The sequence below is a fragment of the Mugil cephalus genome, chromosome 17 (genome assembly GCF_022458985.1).
Source record: "Mugil cephalus isolate CIBA_MC_2020 chromosome 17, CIBA_Mcephalus_1.1, whole genome shotgun sequence".
Taxonomy (NCBI): Eukaryota; Metazoa; Chordata; class Actinopteri; order Mugiliformes; family Mugilidae; genus Mugil; species Mugil cephalus.
In genome coordinates, this window is record NC_061786.1 from 6,773,061 (window position 1) to 6,792,986 (window position 19,926).

Sequence of the window (19,926 nt, forward strand, 5' to 3'; positions counted from 1 at the left end):
AGCCACCAGGGACGATTTGGTTGTGCAGCTCACAGCAGAGGAGCGTGTACCACTAGCTTGGCTTAAACGGACGACATGAAAACAAGACAAAATGAAAAGATTAGGTTACTGGGAATACTTTAATAAGATTAATGGGAAAATGTTAAAAAGTAAGTCAGTGATTTTGATTAGGCCAGCAGAGGGGGCTGTTATCTGATAACATTAGCCACTTGTGTGTTTTTATTTTTAATGCTAACCAGTTTCCAGAAACTGCTTTTTTTTTAAGTAACAAATTTTTCCTTCTGGAGTGAATTTTCATTGGGACCATTTACAACTGTGTTCAAGCGACTGCAGCCTGTGTATTAACATAGTTGCTAAATTGTTGCACTGGGTAACATGAAACAACATATTACCATATGCAACCATGTGGCTCACTGATATGTTTCAAATGGGGCTCCATAGTGGAGAGACTATGTCTATAATCTAACTTAGACTTTGGCTACTCTGTTTGTGGTTAGGATTACTTCACTGTTAGCTCTTCTTTTTCCTAGGATTTAAATGACAATTAAAAATGTTCCTGCCAACGCGTTTGATCCGATGATTTTTTTTTTAGAATAGATATTTCAGAAATATGATAAAAGTAAAAATACCTTTGCTCTGCCAGAACACTCACATATGAATAGCTCGTACTAATAGTAGTAGTACTACTACTACTACTACTGTGACCAACTCAAGTTCAATGAAGGATGAACAACAGGGTGTTAAAGAGTGTAGGTGTGTGACAGTGACCTGTTACATCAGAAGCTGGACTGAGGGGGCGTTTGGAGGGAGAGAGCCGTTCGATTAGATTCACACTCCGAAGAGAGCGTTGGGAAAATGCCCACAGCAGCTCCCCAGTGAGCTGGCTCCCTTAAATACCCAAATGCTTCTCTGTCTCTCTCTGTAATACGCATAGCGGCAGACACTCTGGTGCGTGCAACTGAAAGAGAAACAGCAAAATTAAAACCGAAGAGAGGAAATGAGAATGAGAGACAGAGACACTAATATCATGAGACAAATCATGCCCAGTCACATTGAGGAAGCAATCCAAGAAATGTCACATTTTGTCATGTTTTGGATTCGAACAGCGTGCCCCAGCTCAGCTGTTTGGTTAATTTCACACCAGCTCAAAAGCCCCAATGGTGAAGTCATTGGTTCAGATCTGATTTATCTTCTCGTCCGCTGAAACCGTTCCCACAAGATTGGATTTTTCCACTATTAGACAGACATAACTGATCAGCATCGCTAAGACTTATAAGTCAGGGTTCACTGTTCGGATTTGACATTTTTAGAAAAAAACAAAAAAAAACAAAAACAAAACAACAACACAAAAACATATGATCCACACAGCCTCGAAGGAAATCTCTCCTCGGAGATAAACGCTGGTGCTTAGTGGTCCATTTAATTGAGAGAGGCACTGAGTGGCAGGTGAAAAGGATGACGGGGAGGCTTCTGCCAGAGCGAGGAGAGATGTATTGGGATCCTGCGCTGCACAGATGCACTCAATTTACTGACCTGCCAAGGCTGCAACATGAAGCGAAACGGCAAACGGATAGTTAGAGGCGGAATCCACAACTTCTCTTTTGTGCAGAGGAAATATTTTATTTGCCCCATGTGTTTGCATCAAGAAGAGGATGTTAGTTTTTAAGGTCTTTAATTTCTAAAATATGAAATTCACTTGGCAGCACATTAGCCAAAGAAAATGCTCATGCAGCGGTTCGAAATCTGATGAATGATGTTAAATGTGGGTTTTACGTGCGCCAGCTTGGGTGGAAGACAGACAGATAGACAGACGGGGCTGGAGCACAGGAAACAATAGAAGCCGGGTGACGTCAATGCAAGACATTTGTATATTGTCCGCGTGCACATTTGTGTGTGTGGAAGATAACCGAAGCAACCACCACCGATGCTTTGACAGTGAATTAATGCCTGAGAGATGAAGGGAAAAGGCCGGCAGAGTGAAAAAGGACAGTTGGCAGAACACAGCTGCAGCAACATCCTTGCGGTGTCTTACAACAATAGGGCACAGAGAACAAGACACACACACACACACAAAGGACAGTGTTGCTTTGGGTTTTTTTGGCCTGCACATGGTTTTGAGAAGAGGCGCTGCATAATACAGGAGCCAATGCGATGTTTCAGGAGGCAAAGGAGCGCTGTGGTATGTTAGTAACTGTGTTCCTCAAGCCGGTGAATCCACCCCCACAAGCTCAGTGTGGCTGCTTAGAGTGCAGCATGGAGAATGCAGTCCTGTTCTCCTGTTGCTGTAGTTTGTGTTTATTCCTCCTGTGGAATTTCACTATTTCCCTTCAGGATTAATGTGAATAGTAAAATGTAATGGTCACAAAGCTTAGTGTTGTAGTGCGCTGCTGATGAGCTAAACGTATTATTTTCTTATTTTGGTTAGCATGGTTCTTTTCTTCAGCAAAGACAACAGCCTGGACCAAATAGTTGCACATGAACACACCGCGAGGACTATAGCCAACTGCTAATAAGCCCATGCACTGTAATGGCATAACATTATGACCACTGATAGGAGAAGTAATCTTGTGACAATACAATGTTCTGCTGGGAAGATTTTGGTCCCACCTTTACCAGACCAGGCACCAACAGTCAGGTTGATGTGTCGCAACCCAAAGACATGTCCTGTTGAATATATGTCAATGCTGAATACAGATAGAAGATGGAAATTGTCCATTCACTGCACATAACGTTTACAACAGACAGTTTGGTTAACACATATTTGGGCTTGTTAAAACCTTTAATCTTCATCCAGATTAAAGGTGTACAATACTAATTTGGTTCTCAAAGATGTTTATGTAGACCCGAAACTAGGGCTGTCAAAATTAACACGTTAAAGTGGATTAACATGGAAATTAGTCCACAGCGACCATGTGATTAATCTGATTACAAACTTAACAAACACATATTTTTGTGAAGGTGCGTTTCTATTAAGTTGTTGAGGACAATTTTCTCGGCTTTTTCAGGGTTAAAATGTGACTTGGTTTTAGGGTAAAAGTTAAGGTTTGGGTAAAAGACTAGGGAGAGTTTTATGTCACTGTGTGTGTGTCATTTGTCAGTGACGTCAGTGTATGTGACAGCCACATCAGTACCAGGAAGGACACAGCGACCTCGCTCCCATCACAAACCACCAAGACACTCGTGAAATGTGCACTTTCATCATGTCTCCTTCGTGTCTGTGAACACACACACATAGAAACACACTTACACGCCCACCCCCCCCATGAAAGACAGCCCAGTACACCCGTCCGATGACCATCACCTTCACCACTCCTCTTGCTTCATGAATATTCACCAGACTCTGTAAAATGATGTCAGCCTTTTTTTATTTTTATTTCTTGTTTTTAGCAGCCACAGTTTTCCTGAGCGCTTTCGTGGAGCTCTGGATCTTCAGTGACAGTTCATATCGAGAGTGGCAGAAACCAGATGCAGAAGCAGCTTAGAGGGTTTCTCTCAGTCAATCTCTGCCGTTTCATCTCAGATGATCTGTGCACACTCTGAGCTCTTAGAAGCGGTGGATTTCGATAGAGCTTTGATGAGGATTCGGGGGTGGGGGGACTTTGCAGATGCCAATTTTTGTTTGGACGGTTGATCACGAGCAGCACTGGGTGTAAGCGGAATGAGAAATCCAGAAAAGTGTGAACTTACAGGGCTATGAATCAGAGAGTTCGGCACTCCCACAGTGAATTACCTAAGTTGCTCTCTATATTTTTCTGCTGCTCCAATGATCATTTAGGGGGCCGTGTATCACTTTAAATTGTGTGCTACAAAGTTCTAATCCTAAGAGGTGTAAAAAATCAAAAGATAATTAAAAAAAAAGAAAGAAATGAAAGGTGAATAAAACCTTCTCACTGTCGGGACAGTGCTCTCACTCATCTGAGCTCACGGTGCCGTGAAAATCAATAAAAAGTTTAGAGCGCATCAACCGAACCCCAAACAACACATAAAGAAGAACGACTTACTGGTCTTTACAACTAATGCACGTCAGGCAGGTCATTTCCTTCACTTCACAAAGTAAACATTAACTCTTTCCTTGTTAAAGTGAAGATTACCGTCATGATGAATAGGTGCCGCAGCGGAGGTAGAGAGCTTCGTTCCAATGAGGCCTGTAACAGCCTCTCATAAAAAACAGCTACGTCGTTGTGCTCTGCGATGCAAAACGCGGCCAATTAAATTGACTTCTCCACCAGGGGAAGAAATGCTCTCTTTCTTTCTACCTCTCTCTCTCTCTCTCTCTCGTAACTGTTCTACCAAATCAAATCAGTCAGCTCGGGCTAACCTGAGAGCAGGCGCCTGTGACACTCATTTCAACACAGACAGCCTCCCCTATAGTTTTAACATCTGCTGGTAGGGGTTAGTTAAAGGCAGAAGTGCTGACCGCGGTGCTGTATCTAATGGCTGTCTCATTCACGCCTTGATTCATGGTGGTCATTATTTGGGCGGACAGCGTGATTGCCTCCATGAACAGACTGAACAGCCCTGACCCGCAGGCCCCGCTCTAAATCTCGCGCACGGGCAAACACTTAAAGACTTAGAGATGGTATCAGGCGGCCGCATGAAAAAAAGATTACTAAACCAAAAGTGACTGGAAATGAGTCGATGGAGCGGTGCCAAAATTTTAAAAGGACAAGCCAGGAAGCACAGTAAACCCGTCAAAAGCAAGAGATGAGATGTTCTTGTGGTCAGTTGCAGAGACTGGAAGTCTTTAAGGAGCCCGTAATCCTTCACACCCAGTCAAACACAGGAGAAATGGAGGTAGAAGCAGAGGCGAGAGACAGAGGGACGATGGGAGGCAGCGTGACTGTAATTGTGACCGTGACCCAGCTTCTTTTATCTGTCAGAGTCAAAGAGCTGCATATGGTCTCCTTGGTTGAGAGAGAAGTCAAGTCTGCCTCCTGCCTTCAGTGATTTACAGTGTTCTGGCCTTCACCCTTGGTCAGCCAGCTGCTGGTGCACGACAGCTCACAGCTACCTCCAAACAGTATCCACCATCCAAACAAGCTGCAAAAGCAGCCGTAATGAGAGCACAATGTATGCGTTGGCAGGACAATACTCTTTGTGAAAAACACAGCGTGTTGCCAGCTAAGCAAAAAGTAACTGCACCATTACCATGAGATTTATTATTCATGCATACATCTTGCACTTTATATTTAAAGTAACGCTCAGAATTGACTATCATTACCTTTACTGACCTCCTCAATAAAGTAAAACAATATTGTTTGACTGCATCAGGTTTATTGTTCAGCTAAACATTCTTCAGCTCAATAAATGTTTTTTTTTTTTTTAAATGATCAGTATATCAACTTGTGCCAGGGGTGCTTAATCACAACCTGATGGGCCATTTGTTACACTCCTCCGCTCTTAGCCACGGTTCCATTGTTCTGTTTTTTCACGCTGAACTTGTGCAAGCTAAGCACCATCAGTTGTGTCTTTTAACCCTTTAATCAAGCACTCGTTGACATATGTCCTGAATTTCTTCCACATATATTATTTTAAGCGCATAAGAAGACTTTTTTACTTGCATGACATTTTTAAGATTATGTTATTTTTCTGTAGAAAATCAATATTAATGAATGTACTGTATATGGTTACGTGTCCTTAAGTGGTAAAGAAATCTAGGCCATTAGGATATAAGTGCTGATTCTGGCACATTCAACATACACATCATCAGGTTTCCTTCATGTGTGCTGACGTTACCAAATATGGTTCCTTGCCCCATAAAGGGCTAAAGGAGCTCCACGCACAGTGTTTAAGTTAGCACATGAGCATCTTGGTGCTAACAGTGAAAGCTTAGGGGTGAATAATCCGCCGTTCTTTTGCTTTACTGTTTTCAGGAACAACAGTGTCCAAAAAGCTTTGAAGGGTCATAGAAAGGCGTAAACAGAGGAAGAGACAAGAGACCATGGGGTTTTAAAGAAATTCACCGATCTGTAGGAATTAAATGTGAAAGAAGGGAACATGTTCATCATTTCAGTTTATATCAGTCTGGTCTATTTTGCATTTTTAGAAATATCCTTGCAGGCTGTTTAACACATGGAGAAATCTATGGCTTGGCGGATGTGCCACTCATAGCTTCAATAGTTTCTGCTATCATACGCTATAAGTTTGAAAAAAATATATGTTATTAAATGAATTAAACAAAATGCTTTGCACAATACTCTATTTGCACAATAACACTTCCACTGTCTACTTTGTATAATGCAGCTAAACAAACAAACACATGTAGTACTCATTAGTCTATTTTTTCCCTGCGTGCCTTCACTTTCTGCAACCGTTAAAGTTAATTCAGGTTAATTTTTGGTCATTTTCAAAGCTTTATCTTCCGTGTTCTGCTATAAGGAGCTTTGAATCGGTGAGCTGCTGCCAGATTTAGCCCATTTTCAGACGGGGTGCATGTCTTCTGCACAAAGCCGCAAATGAACTCTGAATCTGCAGCGCCGTAATGGGATTATGAGCAGTCATCTGGGGCTACGGTTGCCCCACATGTCAGCAAAACCAATCAATTCTCTCCCACTAATGCATCAACAGTGGGTGCCAATCAGAATTTCCTAACTAGGACTAAAGTGGGGGGAGTGACAGCGGAGAAGTTTTTTGAATTTATTCCATGTATGAATTCTAATTTCTCCCTTCCTCTCCCAGGTTTAATCGCTCCTTTCCCTGCTGCCACAGCTCAGTATTTGTTGTATTTCCTCTCTCCCGGGCCGGACTCCCAATCCTATCAGGCTGAAACAGGAACAAAGGCTGCTCTCCTTCACTTCCTACTTCCTCAATCCACGCTTCCACCTTACACCAATCTCTAGAAAATCCCCTTCCGTTCGTGGTCCTCACCTCTGAGCAACCTCCCGGATCTCATAATCCAAAATCATTCTGAACAGCAGAAAAGTCACGGTAGGATGCTCCGGTGTTGCGTCAGGAAATATTGGTGCGTGTAAAATATTCATGGCGGGGCATCCTCGTTGCTGTTATATTCCGTGTTTAAGAAAAGAAATGCTAAATCAGGTTGTGGGTTTTCGCAACTGTTTTAGAGTGGCCATTTTTCTTCATAATCCTCTGTGGCCATAACGCTTGGTCAGATGGAGTTCCTACTTTGTGACTAAATGAGATAAAGACTGAGCTTCATGCCTCAACAATTTCAAATTACAAGCGTAACAAAATGCATGAATTGTCTCAAACAACCATGGACTAATACTTCTGGTCTGAATAGGAATATCCAGCATATTTCATATCAACTAAAAGCATGATTATATGGATCTTCTTAATGACGGTTCAGGATTAACACGTTTTGCTGACATTTAAACATTTACCTCCGGATTTTGTTGTGTTGGCAGGATTTTAAGATGACCCACAATGTTTTTATTCCCACCAGCTCCTTATGACATTCTCTGGCCAGATGGAGAATTTTAAATTATATCTTCTTCTTTTTTTTTTTTTTTTTTCAAAAATGCTTCATCAGTCACAATCCTTTTTTTTTTTGTTATGACACTTGTAATCTATTCAACTTTGTGGGCCGCAGACTGAGCTTTATATACAAGCGGAGAATTAGAAAAGCTTCTGCTTCTGTGAGGCAGACGTGGCTGTAGCTAGCACCGAGGGCGCTGAGGTTGCATCCTTTTTATTTTTTCTGGGAATTTGGGGTTTAAGCAACACGGGGGAGATAACCTTCTATAATTTAAAGCTTACATGTTTCTGGTGTTTTATAGGCTGCACATGTACACCCACTTCACAACGCTTTTAAACCTTTTTACTGTTTTTACACACTTTGTGGTATTGAACTTCAAATGATACTAACTGCTAAATAACCAATAATCGCTTCCATCTATTCCATAACCGTTTATTGAGGAGTGGTCACAGAGAGTTTTAGCATGTGAATCATTTTAAACTGCTTCAGTCTGATAAAAAAAAATAAAATAAAATAAATGTACAGAAATTTTGCACGCTGGGACAAGTTTTTATTATTCCATTCATTGGTCCGAGACAAAATGTCCCCGTCAAGCTGCGAGGAACGTTTAGCCTCGAAAGTAGAAAAAGAAAACGTTGGGTCCATGGTCCACTGCTTACAAAACTGGAAGAATATATTAAGCAAAATTCATCTAGCTGATCAAGCCCGTACACGTTAATCAGAAGTCATTTGGGACAGGGCTGTGTGCTTGTACATTGGCTCTGAGCGGTCAAAAAGTCTTTTCATCAATGCGTAAAAACATAAACTGATATTGCACCTATTTTGAGGCTGTAAATATTCATCAGTGTTTAACAGTTTTGAAACATAAATACAACGTTTAGGAGCTAACTCCTTAGGAAACATCAAATTACCACAGATGTGCTGCCAAATCCCTTCCTACATGAGGCGGGTGACGTCAGCGTCCTTCCACTATCACTTATCTGTGTGGTGGGACAAAGGCCTGTCTTTCATTATAGACAGTAACAGGGGTGCAGCAGTGAGCCGCACAGTCACGGCATCCTAAAGCCAGTGTTAGAAGATGGGACACTTCACAGAGCAGGATAAGCTGAGCGTAACCTCTGTAACTTTACACCAATGTTCCACTTCATGGCCCCCTGCTCCCCCTTTAGAAAAAAAAATTATTACAGAGACTACAGAAATCCTTTTCCCTGACCAAACACAAATGCTACCACACTCGCAGAGACAAACAACGTCAACTTCCACTGGGCTGAAGCTCCCGGGATCATAGATGAGCTGGAGTGTCCATAAAGACATCAGATTTATTGCTAATTTTCTGCCTGATCTGCATCTAATGTCGAAGACTGTAAGGTATCAGCGAGGCCAATTTCCAGAAGCAAATTACTCGCTTGGGCTGAGTCCTTTCTGTGTTTGCTGAGTGCTTGAATTTAAAGACCATTAACATTCTGTTGGCCCAGGACTTTGAGGGATGTCTGGGAGTTCCCGCTAGAAACTGTTGACAATCCAGTGGGCCGTCTTTGTGCTGCCAGGGCTTAAAATTCATGAAGTAAATCTGCTTGTGCAGAGAGCGTTCCTCTGTCCTGCAGCACCGATCAGTTATCAGATCATTATACCTCGATCTCCACATGCCCACAGGTTATTATTATTAACAAACATGATACATAACAGTGTGTTAAAATAATTATTTTCTGAACAGACAGCACACAGTATGAATAGAACTATGCCCAAGCCACACAACACAACAAAAAGTCAGTTTAAAAGTGCAAATGTTTGTGCATCTACGTCATCACATGCCTCTGTGATTTGTCTTTTTTCTTTCTTTTAGCATTCATCTGAGCCTCAGCCCTGAGCGATCGTTCCACTCCTCACTTCTTCAGTGGCCTCAGCTCTGCCCAAATTTATGACCGCGCCGGGTATGGATTTTTACTTCTCTTTGACATTAAAAAAGTTACTGAAATGAGGAAGCAGGGTGGAAGCTGAACTTTTGTATGCCGGGCTGAAGACTGTGGAAATGTAATAACTTTATTGAAAAGAAAGCCATACATGAATCTACTTTTTTGACTTCTGATATTTTCTTCTAGTATTTTGAGTCCTTGCCGTTGCCATTTAAAGATACACTGATGTCTGGCAGCAGAATGTTTTTAGTGGGGGTCTTTGGGTCCTGTGGGTTGAGGGGAGGGGCCTCTGTGGATCATCCCACAGATACTTGATGGGATCTAGTGAATTTGGAGGCCAGGTCAACACCTTGTGCTGTTCCTGAAGCGTCTTTGTGTGTGTGTGTGTGTGTGTGCGTGTGTGTGTGTGTGTGTGTGTGTGTGTGTGTGTGTGTGTGTGTGTGTGTGTGTGTGTGTCTAAGTCAGGCTGCATCCCGCTGCCATCAAGGAGTATTGCTGCTATGATGTGTGGGTGTCTGGTACTTCTTCTTGGTGTAATCTCAATAATAATGTTGTAATTCTTCTGCAGCTGATAGAAAAAAAAATCTCAGTTATATTAAAGCGTCGCTGGGTTACTTTAAATTCCAGCGGAAGCTGTCTGAACAGAAAGCTAGACCGACTCACTTCTACCCGGGAGGACTGGCGCTTGTCCAAAATAGTTCTCGAGGACAGCTCTTTGCTGTGCGCTATGTAGGATTTTCCACTAATAATCTCAGCAGCAGATTGTTGTAGATTTCAGCAAGAACCGGTCGTGATCCAGTGTTCGTCAACGGTGAAGCTGTGAAGAGGAGAGTTCCTCCAGGGCCTCACACACATCCACCACCACTGGAAGGGCACAGCATTGTCTCTTAATCCTGAGGAAGCAAAGGAGAGCAGATGAGACACTTGTACTTTATTTAGGTAGTCTGTGATACTTTACAGAGGAACATGTTGTGCTTTTTACTCCATACAGAGGACAGCTTTAGTTACCACTACAGATGAACTGTGTGCATTCCTCATTTAGTTGACGTGGGGATGTTATTAGCAAACAGCTGCACATTCATAAAAGAGCATTAGCATACATTAGGCTGGCTAGCCCCTGAATAATTCACTCTCTTCAAGCTCGGTTTTTGGTCTCTGCCACATCCTGAGAACACGTCCGACTCTTCAGCTGCTAAATGCACCACTGGGATCACTAGCCGGTCGCTATATATGCCTACCATTTGGAGCAGTAACGGCCCATCTGTGGCACTTTCCTCTAAAACAGCTAAAAGCAGACACAGACGCAGCAACTGCATCTGTTTGCTGGTATTGTGTCAAGACTTTCAGCAGCAAACAAACACAGGAGGACAATGTGTAGAATCTGCACAAGGCTACAGATTGTTACAAATTATATCCTAGAGTCAGCTAAAGTGTTTTTTTTAAGCATTGGTCGGTGATAACTGGGTGCATGCATGAAGTTGGTGCAAGGGTAAAGTTAAACCATAATAGAGTAAACGTGCCTTGAGAGCACTAAGAGTGAATCAAAAGAGGGAATCTGTGGTTAATCAAGGGTAGAGATGCAGATTTATTTATTTTTTTCTCTCTTTCATGTTGACTTTTGCTTGCATTACTGTGAATTATTAACTACCTGATTGAAGTAACATGTTCAATTGCAAACTTTTACCAGTGAATGAGTATAGAATAGAGGCATCATTGTTCCTTCGTCCCTACCAACTCTCTCTTACTCTCGCATGCACAGACAGGGGGAGAGCGCAGTAGCCCACAGGAGAGTGAAGCCAAGAAAACAGCACAATAAACCCTCCGCCACCAACAGTGTTCCTCTGAAGCACGTCAGAGGCAGCAGGCTATGAATCGAGGTGCACAGCGGGGTGAAGCAAACATTTCTTGGGGACACAGCTAGGGGACAGTGCCGGTCTCCTGACTCGGGACTGCCACTCCCCTACGTCCACACAAACACACTAACTAACTAACAACCGGGAAAGATTGAAATCAACAACGCGCTGCAGGGAAAACCGCAGGTACTGTAGACTTTATCCACTTTATCCACTTTTCTCGCCTCATCGTGCGCTCTAGGTGCTTTTTTTTTTTTTTTTTTTTTTACAAACAATGAGAGCCAGAGTGGGTGCTGAGGAGAGTAAACTCCGCGGCGATGTCAAGAGGCACGTGTTTGTTTGTGAAGTGGGGGGAAAAAGCAGCTCAAAGCAGCTCCACGGAGACTTTGTCTTTGCGCTGTTTGCGTGGGCCAGTGTATGCATATTTAATCGACGAGTGGGCAGCGGTAATTCAGATTACATGGCTCACCAAGTGGGCAAGCAAAGCAGCAGGATGAGACACAGAGAGGAGAGGGCTGTTTCGCGGCAAGTTCGCTTTTGATCAGCTGCGCTCGTCCTTCGTTGCTGCGCTGAGGCCTGGAAGAAGTGTACGTTGTTTGCTCGGCCGTTTTTTTTTTTTTTTGTTTTTTTTTAGGCTTGTAGTGTGAAATCTGTTGGATGTGGAGAGAGTTGATTTAAGTAGGCCACAGCTAGGAATTTGAACATCAAGGAAGAATGAAGAAAGTTTAGCTTTGTGTGCATTTTTTTTTCGGCATTTCATGATTTATATTTCATGAGTGTGAACAGGCGGGTTGTACTGAAGGTGTTGCAGCCTCGCTCTCTCACTGTAAAGCCTCCAGGAGTCGGTGTGATAGGCAGGCAGGGACGGTCCAGACAAAGACAGCACGTTTCACTCTGTCTGCAGCAGCCGAACGGTGCTGAGCACCACCTCCAGCTTCACCACCACCATCAGCAGCAGTAGCAGGAGCAGCAGCAGCGGCAGCGGCAGATCGGGGAGGGTTTTGGAGCACACTTGGAAGACCGACGGCGCATATGAACGCCGCAAGGCTCGAGACCGGTCCGTGATGCTGCCCCGTGGCTGGGTGCTGGGCTCGGGGGCGGTGGAGGCTGTTGAAGGAGCGGAGGTGTCACTGAAGCGCTGTCCGAGGTGCTGAAACGCCGCCGCCGACAGACCGTCGGTCTCCCCTCCTTTTTTTTTTTCCAGTCGAGACGATACGCACGAACTGACGTGAATGCCGAGCAGCACACCGCGGCGCACCAGTTCGGCGGTTAACGCGGCACCCCCGGCCAGAGTAAATGGGACCGCACGTCCTCCGAGCGTTAGAAACATGGATAGAATTTTCCTGCTCGCCCTCAGCGCTCTCGGCGTCTCTCGAGTGACGGCGGGTAAGTTTATGTGCGACGGTAGGCATGTTTCCATGAATTTCAGCGCAGCTGCTCAGTGCCTGGCCGTGCACACTGATAATTAATTGCCTGTTATCGGCCGAACCGGGGGTCTGCATCGGCATGTGGGTAAAATGCTTCTGGCTTTAGCGGAGCTGGTTTTGCACAGGCTTTAGATTTGAGACGGTATTAATGTGAGACGTTGCGTGGTCTGTTGTGTTTGTAGAAATGCTGACTGTGTTTGCAAATACAGTGTAGGGGCACGTCAGTGTTGCACTCTATTGGAACAAATATGAAGGGTGACAGCGGGTGGCTTCAAGATTTCAACACAAAATCACAACCAGAGAGAAGCATAAATCAGTGTGGACTGATTAAGATTAGTGAGGCTCAACTGACCTAGCGGAAACCGCGAGTGCATGCGCGTGTGCGTGTGTGTGCGTGTGCGCGCGTGTGTGTGATGTGAGCCAAACTGACCTTTGAATCTCATTTCAGACAGGTGCTATAACCTGCAGCACACACATCAACCTTAAACTGTCGTTTCCCTGTTGACCTTAGCTGTGTATTAAGAGTGTGCCAGTGTGGAAATTAGAATATCCTACGAGCATCTGTTGACATTTTACCCTATAACTGATTATAACTATCCACCTCTGCCCCACGACGTCCATGAAAAACACCAGTGATGCGTGCTGAGCTTGTGTGGGTGCTGGTGTCCGACCTGCACTCTCTAGCTTGGGCTCTAAAAGCACTTTTTATATATATATAGATACACACACAAACACCTGACCGCTCGCTGCAATGGAGTGCCACACTTCACTCCTGGCATCAAAATGCACCTCTGGTTCCCTCGGCATCCTCCCACTCCTCAACCTTTCCACTGACGATGGATTACGGGGCTGCCTCTTGCTCTTGGGCGCACACACACACACTCACACACAAACATCAATCTCCTACAAAACTAAGCAATTCTATAGCCATTCTTGATGCTTAATTACAAATTAGTGGAGGGACTCTTGAAGCCCACAGTGTTCCTTTCCAAATGAACGTTCCCACTTACGCTGCTGTACTTCAGTTATATGAGCTTCTCTAAATGAAATAATTAGTAATTTCTCGAATTTAGTTATGACCCCACTTGCTTTGCCATGTCATTCTACACATTTAAATGGTGAAATGTTCATGGCTGATGAGACAAATGTTAAGAAATACATATGTAGTGATTTAAAAATGCATGTATTTAAATCCTTAATTACCTTTACATATAAGTAACTGAAAGAGAGAGGGTATTGTTTCTTATTAGCAGTTATGGATGCTGATAATTAATGTTCTGCATTAGAAACTGCATTGGAAAGTGTTATAAACCCTTAAACAAGTAGTAGTACTGCGTGTTGCTTGTTAAATGAGAAGATGCGCTACACCAATAATAGATATGTGTATGTAGATTTTCCATCATGCCACAGTCAGAAACAACTCTGCAGAAATAATAGTAAATAAAAAAAATTCATTGAGGCCAGGACATGTTTAAATAACCTCAAATGTTGATCCATTCAGTAGCTCAGTTTGAGCTTTAGCTCATGCCACGTGATCTTCATTCATAACCATCAACTTCAGCTTTCAAATAAATATGGACAAGAACTCTACGTAAAGAGAAGTCTGTGAAAACCTGATTATCTTTCAATGTGTGTGTGTGTACTGTGGTACAGTAATACAGTGTTGTATTTATTTCCACTCTTAAAAAGAGAATGCCCTCATGACGTTGTAGTGGTTACGCCTCAAGCCATTGTTGAATGGTTTCCTCCTCGTTTCCTTAAAATAATCTGAAAAATGAGTCAGACAGAAATGGAAATTTTAACATCTACTGTTCCTTGACAACTGAGCCAACTTCCCCAGTTGAAATTTATCGCTTCAAAATCACTGCTCAGTGTACCTCGATGCTGAGAGTGTTTTGGCCTCGCGGGCTTGAGAACACACCATCAATTCAGAAACGTAACTTTTAGATTCCGTCTAGTTTTGGTGTCCTGCGTTATTTTAAGACTGCGCCCAGAAAACCAGGCCAAATCGATGTCAAGGTGGAGAGGTGAGACTGAGTGGGTGCAAACCGTGGCGCCATAAAATACGCGCCTCTCTGACGTCTTTACTGGGTCTGTGTTTATAGTCACTCATAAACAGTCGGTTGATCCAGGCAAAGGTAATGTTTCCATTTAAAATGTAAATCGACTCTGTAACACATTCGTCTAAATGAGGCCATAAATCCTTGCAGGCAATTTTCTCCGCTCCCTAACGGTCCTGAGTTTGGAAAACAGAACAAAAAGCAAACAAAATTAATGAATCAATCAACAAATTGAGCACTGATGCAAGCAGTGGAAAGACTCCGGGGCTGCGCTTTTTTAGTTTCAGGGACGTTTTTAATAATGAGTCAAGAAGGCTGAGCCTTTCAAGGCATCAGGGGTTATTTTCTTTGTACTGTAAACCCTAGAATATTTTGGCAGCCTCCCGCTAGGTGATAAATTCTCAGTGAATACAGTACATTATGTGTCAAGTGCAAAGCTATCTAGCATCCATAGAGAGCAGTTATGTTTCTAAGAGCCAAAGTTTGTAAAAAGACAACACCTACCTACACGTCTCCTCCTCTCCGCCCAAATTATCATCAAATGAAACGTTGAATATTTATCAGTCCAATCAGTCAGAGCAAAGCAGAAAAAGACAAACTCAAAACAGATGTGACTTTGTAGGATTTCGCGAGCCGTTCGTCCCACGCAGCCTCAAACGCAAATTGCGAATACTTGTTTAGGCTTTAAGGGCTGTTTGTCAGAGACATCATTCTGCATTATTCATTTACAAAAATAAAATAAAAACCCTCCAGGGCTCCGATGTTATTGTTTCCAGATGGCGGTTTTGTCACATGGATGAAATGTTATGAGTGATTGCCTCTGAACAGACACAGAGTCCATTGTGCAGAGAATACTGCGCGTCTCGCGTTCGTATTCGGCTGTGCAATATTATGTCTTCTGTACAACCCTGCTGCCCCGATCCTCTTCAGATCTGTCTGTGCAGGGTGTGTGCGTGCGTGTGCAGTCAGTGTTTGCATATATATGAGTCGCAGGGACACAGAAACGCGCGCGCGCGTGTGTGTGGAATAGTGTTTGTGTTGGTGTCCTTGTTTGCATTTAGTACATTTTCTGAAAGTAGTCCGGCTCAGCTTCTTTCCCATGAGTTTGTTACAGTCTGCTACACAGACACTGCATTTTCTTCACACAAATGTGTTGCGTCAGATTTTGGGGGCTGTGGCAGGAGAATCTACTTATGTTGCAAGAGCATGTAAATATTGGAGTAAAGTATTTAGATTGTGTTATGTGTGACTTTCTCTGGTATTCGTGTTTTCATTTTCATTGCTGTTTATTCCACATTATTTACATGGAGAAATCAATGCACACTACCAAAGCGTTTAACTCAGAGGCCGCAGTGGGCACGCACAGTTCACCAGCTTAGTACACACTTGTGTACTGAATCAGTGAGCCTTTTATTTTCTTTTGAAATTCTACTCTAAGTAAATAAAGTAAAATTTTAAAGATGTTCTTTTCGATCAGTGTCTGTTTAGTCACTGCATTGGAGCTTCCATTCGGAAGATTTAGAACTGGGTGTCTGACTAGGCGTCATGCTCAAAATCACAAGCTATGCACACTAAATGGCACACGATCTATCACCCAGCAGTTATCTTCCTACTAGAGACACTTTCACTTTCAATTTCACTCAGGCAACACTTACTACTTATTCCCACAGGTGTCGCCAAGGAGATCAAAACGGAAAGATGGCAACTTTGAGCATGTATTTCTGTGGTATGCTGCAAAATCATAAGAGCCTCGATGGGTTTGCAGTAGTTACCCAGAAATCCCTCATGAACAATGTGATTTACAGTCTCAGGTTCTTAGATATGCGTGATAATTTCAGACCAGGGAGCAGGCTCTGGTACTGAAAAACTAAGCCAACATAGAAGTTAGAAGAAAAACAAAGGCCACTAGATGCTGAATCTAATAGGACGTCAGTGTTTACTGCCACATTACATTTTTATAATTTTTAAACACTTGACATTGTATTTTTAGTCTCTTTAAGTAATGTCTCAATTCCTGACGACTGTGATGTGGAGGAATGTTTTATGATCCATTCACGTATTTAAAAAGTTTCAAGTTATGGATAATTAGGGCGCGGCCACTTTGACTGACAGGTGACTAAAAACTTTTTCTTCATCCCATTTTGCTCACTTTAGAACAAGCAGCCAAAGTGGTGAAGGCTGATGCCACTGTGCAGCTTCAAAAACAGAACATTACAGTATGGCTGACATCACAGATGAGTCATCCTTGTTTAAGTCAATGAATGTTAAATCTGTTGCAAGGAAACATCAGCAGAATACTACTAAATCCAATAAGAAGCACTTATTACATTACAAGGGAACATAACTTCTATGTGATATGTGCTTAATCACTAAGAAATAAGCCGAGCTGTTTACTTCCACACAGTTTCTAATGAACCTTACTCATTGTTGAAGAACTAGCCTCACAGTTAGATCCCCAGAAGTTGTTTGCTAATTTAGCCTGATATGATATAGTTGCATGTTTCCATAATGTTGTGTAACAGGGGCTATGCTTTGTTATATCTGCAAAATGCAATTTGTAATTTTGGAACAGCATTCATAGGTATATTTTTTAAAATATGCATCCGACATTAGCACAACAGTGATGAATGTGTCAACCTCCATTTAGAAAACACTTTTTCTAGATCTTTGCGTACAATCAGCTAGCATAGCCACCCAACCCACTTTTTGTAAAAGAGAGACTCACTCCTATTAAAATTAGATGGATACATTTGAATAAAAACATATATAATACAATCCTATTTAATTGTCTGTACACCAAACTATAACAGTGTTTTGTTGAGACCTCAGACAGATCACACAGTCTTCGTTCCCCCTGATCTCTCGTTACTTGTGTAACTGCAAGTCTTTGGCTTCTTAATAAGCGAGATGTAGCACTGAAATATTCAGAGCCTTCCTATTGTTTATTATTCATAACCATATTTTTTTATTTCAATGAAAACTTTTACATGTATTATATATTAGTGACCTCATTACTCCAGTCATTGGCTTTTTCCACGCAAGGAAATGCTGTGTTTTTTTTTTTTTTTTTAGGTTGTGCAGGTGTGCGCCTGGGTTTGAATATGAAGGAGCTTCAGAGTTCGAATATGAAACTAGATCAAATTTATTATCCCCATTTGGGTGCGCTGGTGTATTTCTGGAGCACAGAATTGGGACTGGAAGACAAAAGGGCCGTTTGAGAAGGTTTGAGAAGTCCATCCTCCTCCATAGAGTGTTCCTCTCCTCTGTTTCCATCAGCGCTGCGAAGATAATCTTTCGCGAGCCTTTTTGTACCCTGTCACATTTAAATTGCCACCTGACAAGCTGAAGTGAATGAAGCATGATGGAAAAACCGTTTCACAAAGTCCACTCAGAGTGGCAGCGCTGCTGAGATTTTGTGTCCGCATACTACTGCTGCCGCTCTTTCCTCCGGCGCACAATAACCTCTTCCACGTTTCTAAAAGCCTCTCGAAGTTCTTTGAGCGCTCACCAATGGCTTAGACACAGATGAATAGAGCGATGGCCTTGTGCTTAATAGCAAGGACTTACGTCCGCTCAACCTTTCAGAACAACTGCCTTTTTTAAAAAAAAAAATTTTGTTGCAAGTTTAGTTGGAACCTCTTCTTGTCTGTGTTCATTCAGTCTGTCAGTTTAGTTCATATTTGGTAAAAAAACAAAACAAAATGGATTGAAACAGGGCAGATGGCCACAGCCATGTGGACACTGGGCCTGTGGGAGAAAGAGGCGGATGTCGAATGGCTGACGTGGCAGCGGTGGCTCTGTGACGCAGCCAAGTCATCTGTCCATCGTCACGTCTGAGTGTGCGCCGCAGGTGGAGGAGGATGGCACGAGCGTAAAGGTGCGCGCTCACACGCTGAAGAATTTCACCCGTTCTTCGCCCATCTGGTTGTTCACATGCAGTGTTTCACTGTGGTCAACCACCTCCCACACGAGCCTTCATACAGAGTTAGATGGCAGCCGAGAAAAATAAAGATGAATAAGTTCAGCATATCAGGTTAAGACACACCAAGAGGTCTGCTGTTCATATATTTTATATTTTAATCGCAGTTAAGTGTGATTACCTGGAGGATGTGTGTGTGCAGAGGATTTGTCTGAAACGCTATAAACCATAAAAACCCTGACACATTTATTGTGTTCCTTAATTTTTGAGGTTGGACGTTAATGACTTTCACGTTGTTAATCTCCGGACTCTTAATCATTCCAGGTAACCTACACAGTGGTGAAGTCCATTCAAATCTGTGTCTTTGGAACATGACATTTTAATGTTCATGTACATCAGTTACAACTCAGCGACACTGACAAACCCTTTTCTGTAAAGTTACAGGCTGTGTCTGCTGGCATTCATTGTATAATTTCACTCAAATAAATTACCTTGTACCACATAAAAATGAAAGGGCACAGCTTCGGCGCCAACAGATTACAGCCTATAAAGTTTGCTGGTGGACGGTGCACTGCTATTTGTGGAGTTGTTTCAACAGTGTGCTTCATTATAGGCGCAAAAGGTGATCAGTCAGATTCTCGGCTTTGAGATTTTCATCCCCTCCCCATCAGCCCAGGAGCGCATGAAAGTACTTCCTGTGCGCGTGGAGTGGAGTGTGCGGTGGCCCAGATGGTGCGTCTTCTTTATTCTGTCTGTGGCACAGGTGTGCCCAGCAGGAGGGCACCTGCAGCACCTTCAAACAAAGTTTTGTCTCCGGGCTTCATGAGCTGTGTCTGACACAGATGATCCAGAAATCCCTTTCTTTCACGGTTGTGTTAACGCGGCCACGCGGGCCAAGGCCTGCATATGTTAAACAGTGTGTGCGTTTGTCAATCAGTCTCCCATGATCAACCACCGTGCGGGGGGGCGGGTTGCGCGCCTGCACTGTGTAGGGGGCCTCAATCCACAGTCAGGGGCCAGTAGTCAGTCACTCAGCATGTTCAAGTCTCCTAGGGGAATACTTGCTCGACAGAGGAACAGAGATGACGGCAGTGATGAGAGAGAAATGAACGTATGCAGAAGGGCTCCAGTTAGCAGCGCGGGAGGGAAAGATAAATACAGTGAGGGGGACAGATACCACTGGTGGTAAAAGGAGAGAGTGAAAGATGGAAGAATCAGAGAGAGAGTATTATTCGTGTTCTCTCACTCCGCCCGACTCCATTCCTCCCAGGCAGATACTGTGGGCGTTATTTTCCCAGCTGTGTCCAAATCATCGG

At 43.1% G+C, this 19,926-nt stretch overlaps 1 protein-coding gene across 2 annotated transcripts in view; it reads left to right on the top strand.

Annotated features, from left to right (window-relative positions):
- Positions 1-11,620: 11,620 nt before the first annotated feature.
- Positions 11,621-19,926, top strand: part of fndc5a (fibronectin type III domain containing 5a) — a 32,276-nt gene continuing 23,970 nt past the window's right edge. The window contains exon 1 of one of the 2 annotated variants that reach the window (XM_047611658.1): positions 11,621-12,590. In XM_047611658.1, the coding sequence (XP_047467614.1) occupies positions 12,437-12,590 (154 nt within the window). In that variant the 5' untranslated portion in view covers positions 11,621-12,436. The remainder of the gene's footprint in view (positions 12,591-19,926) is intronic. The other variant, XR_007114694.1, reaches the window with a different exon arrangement.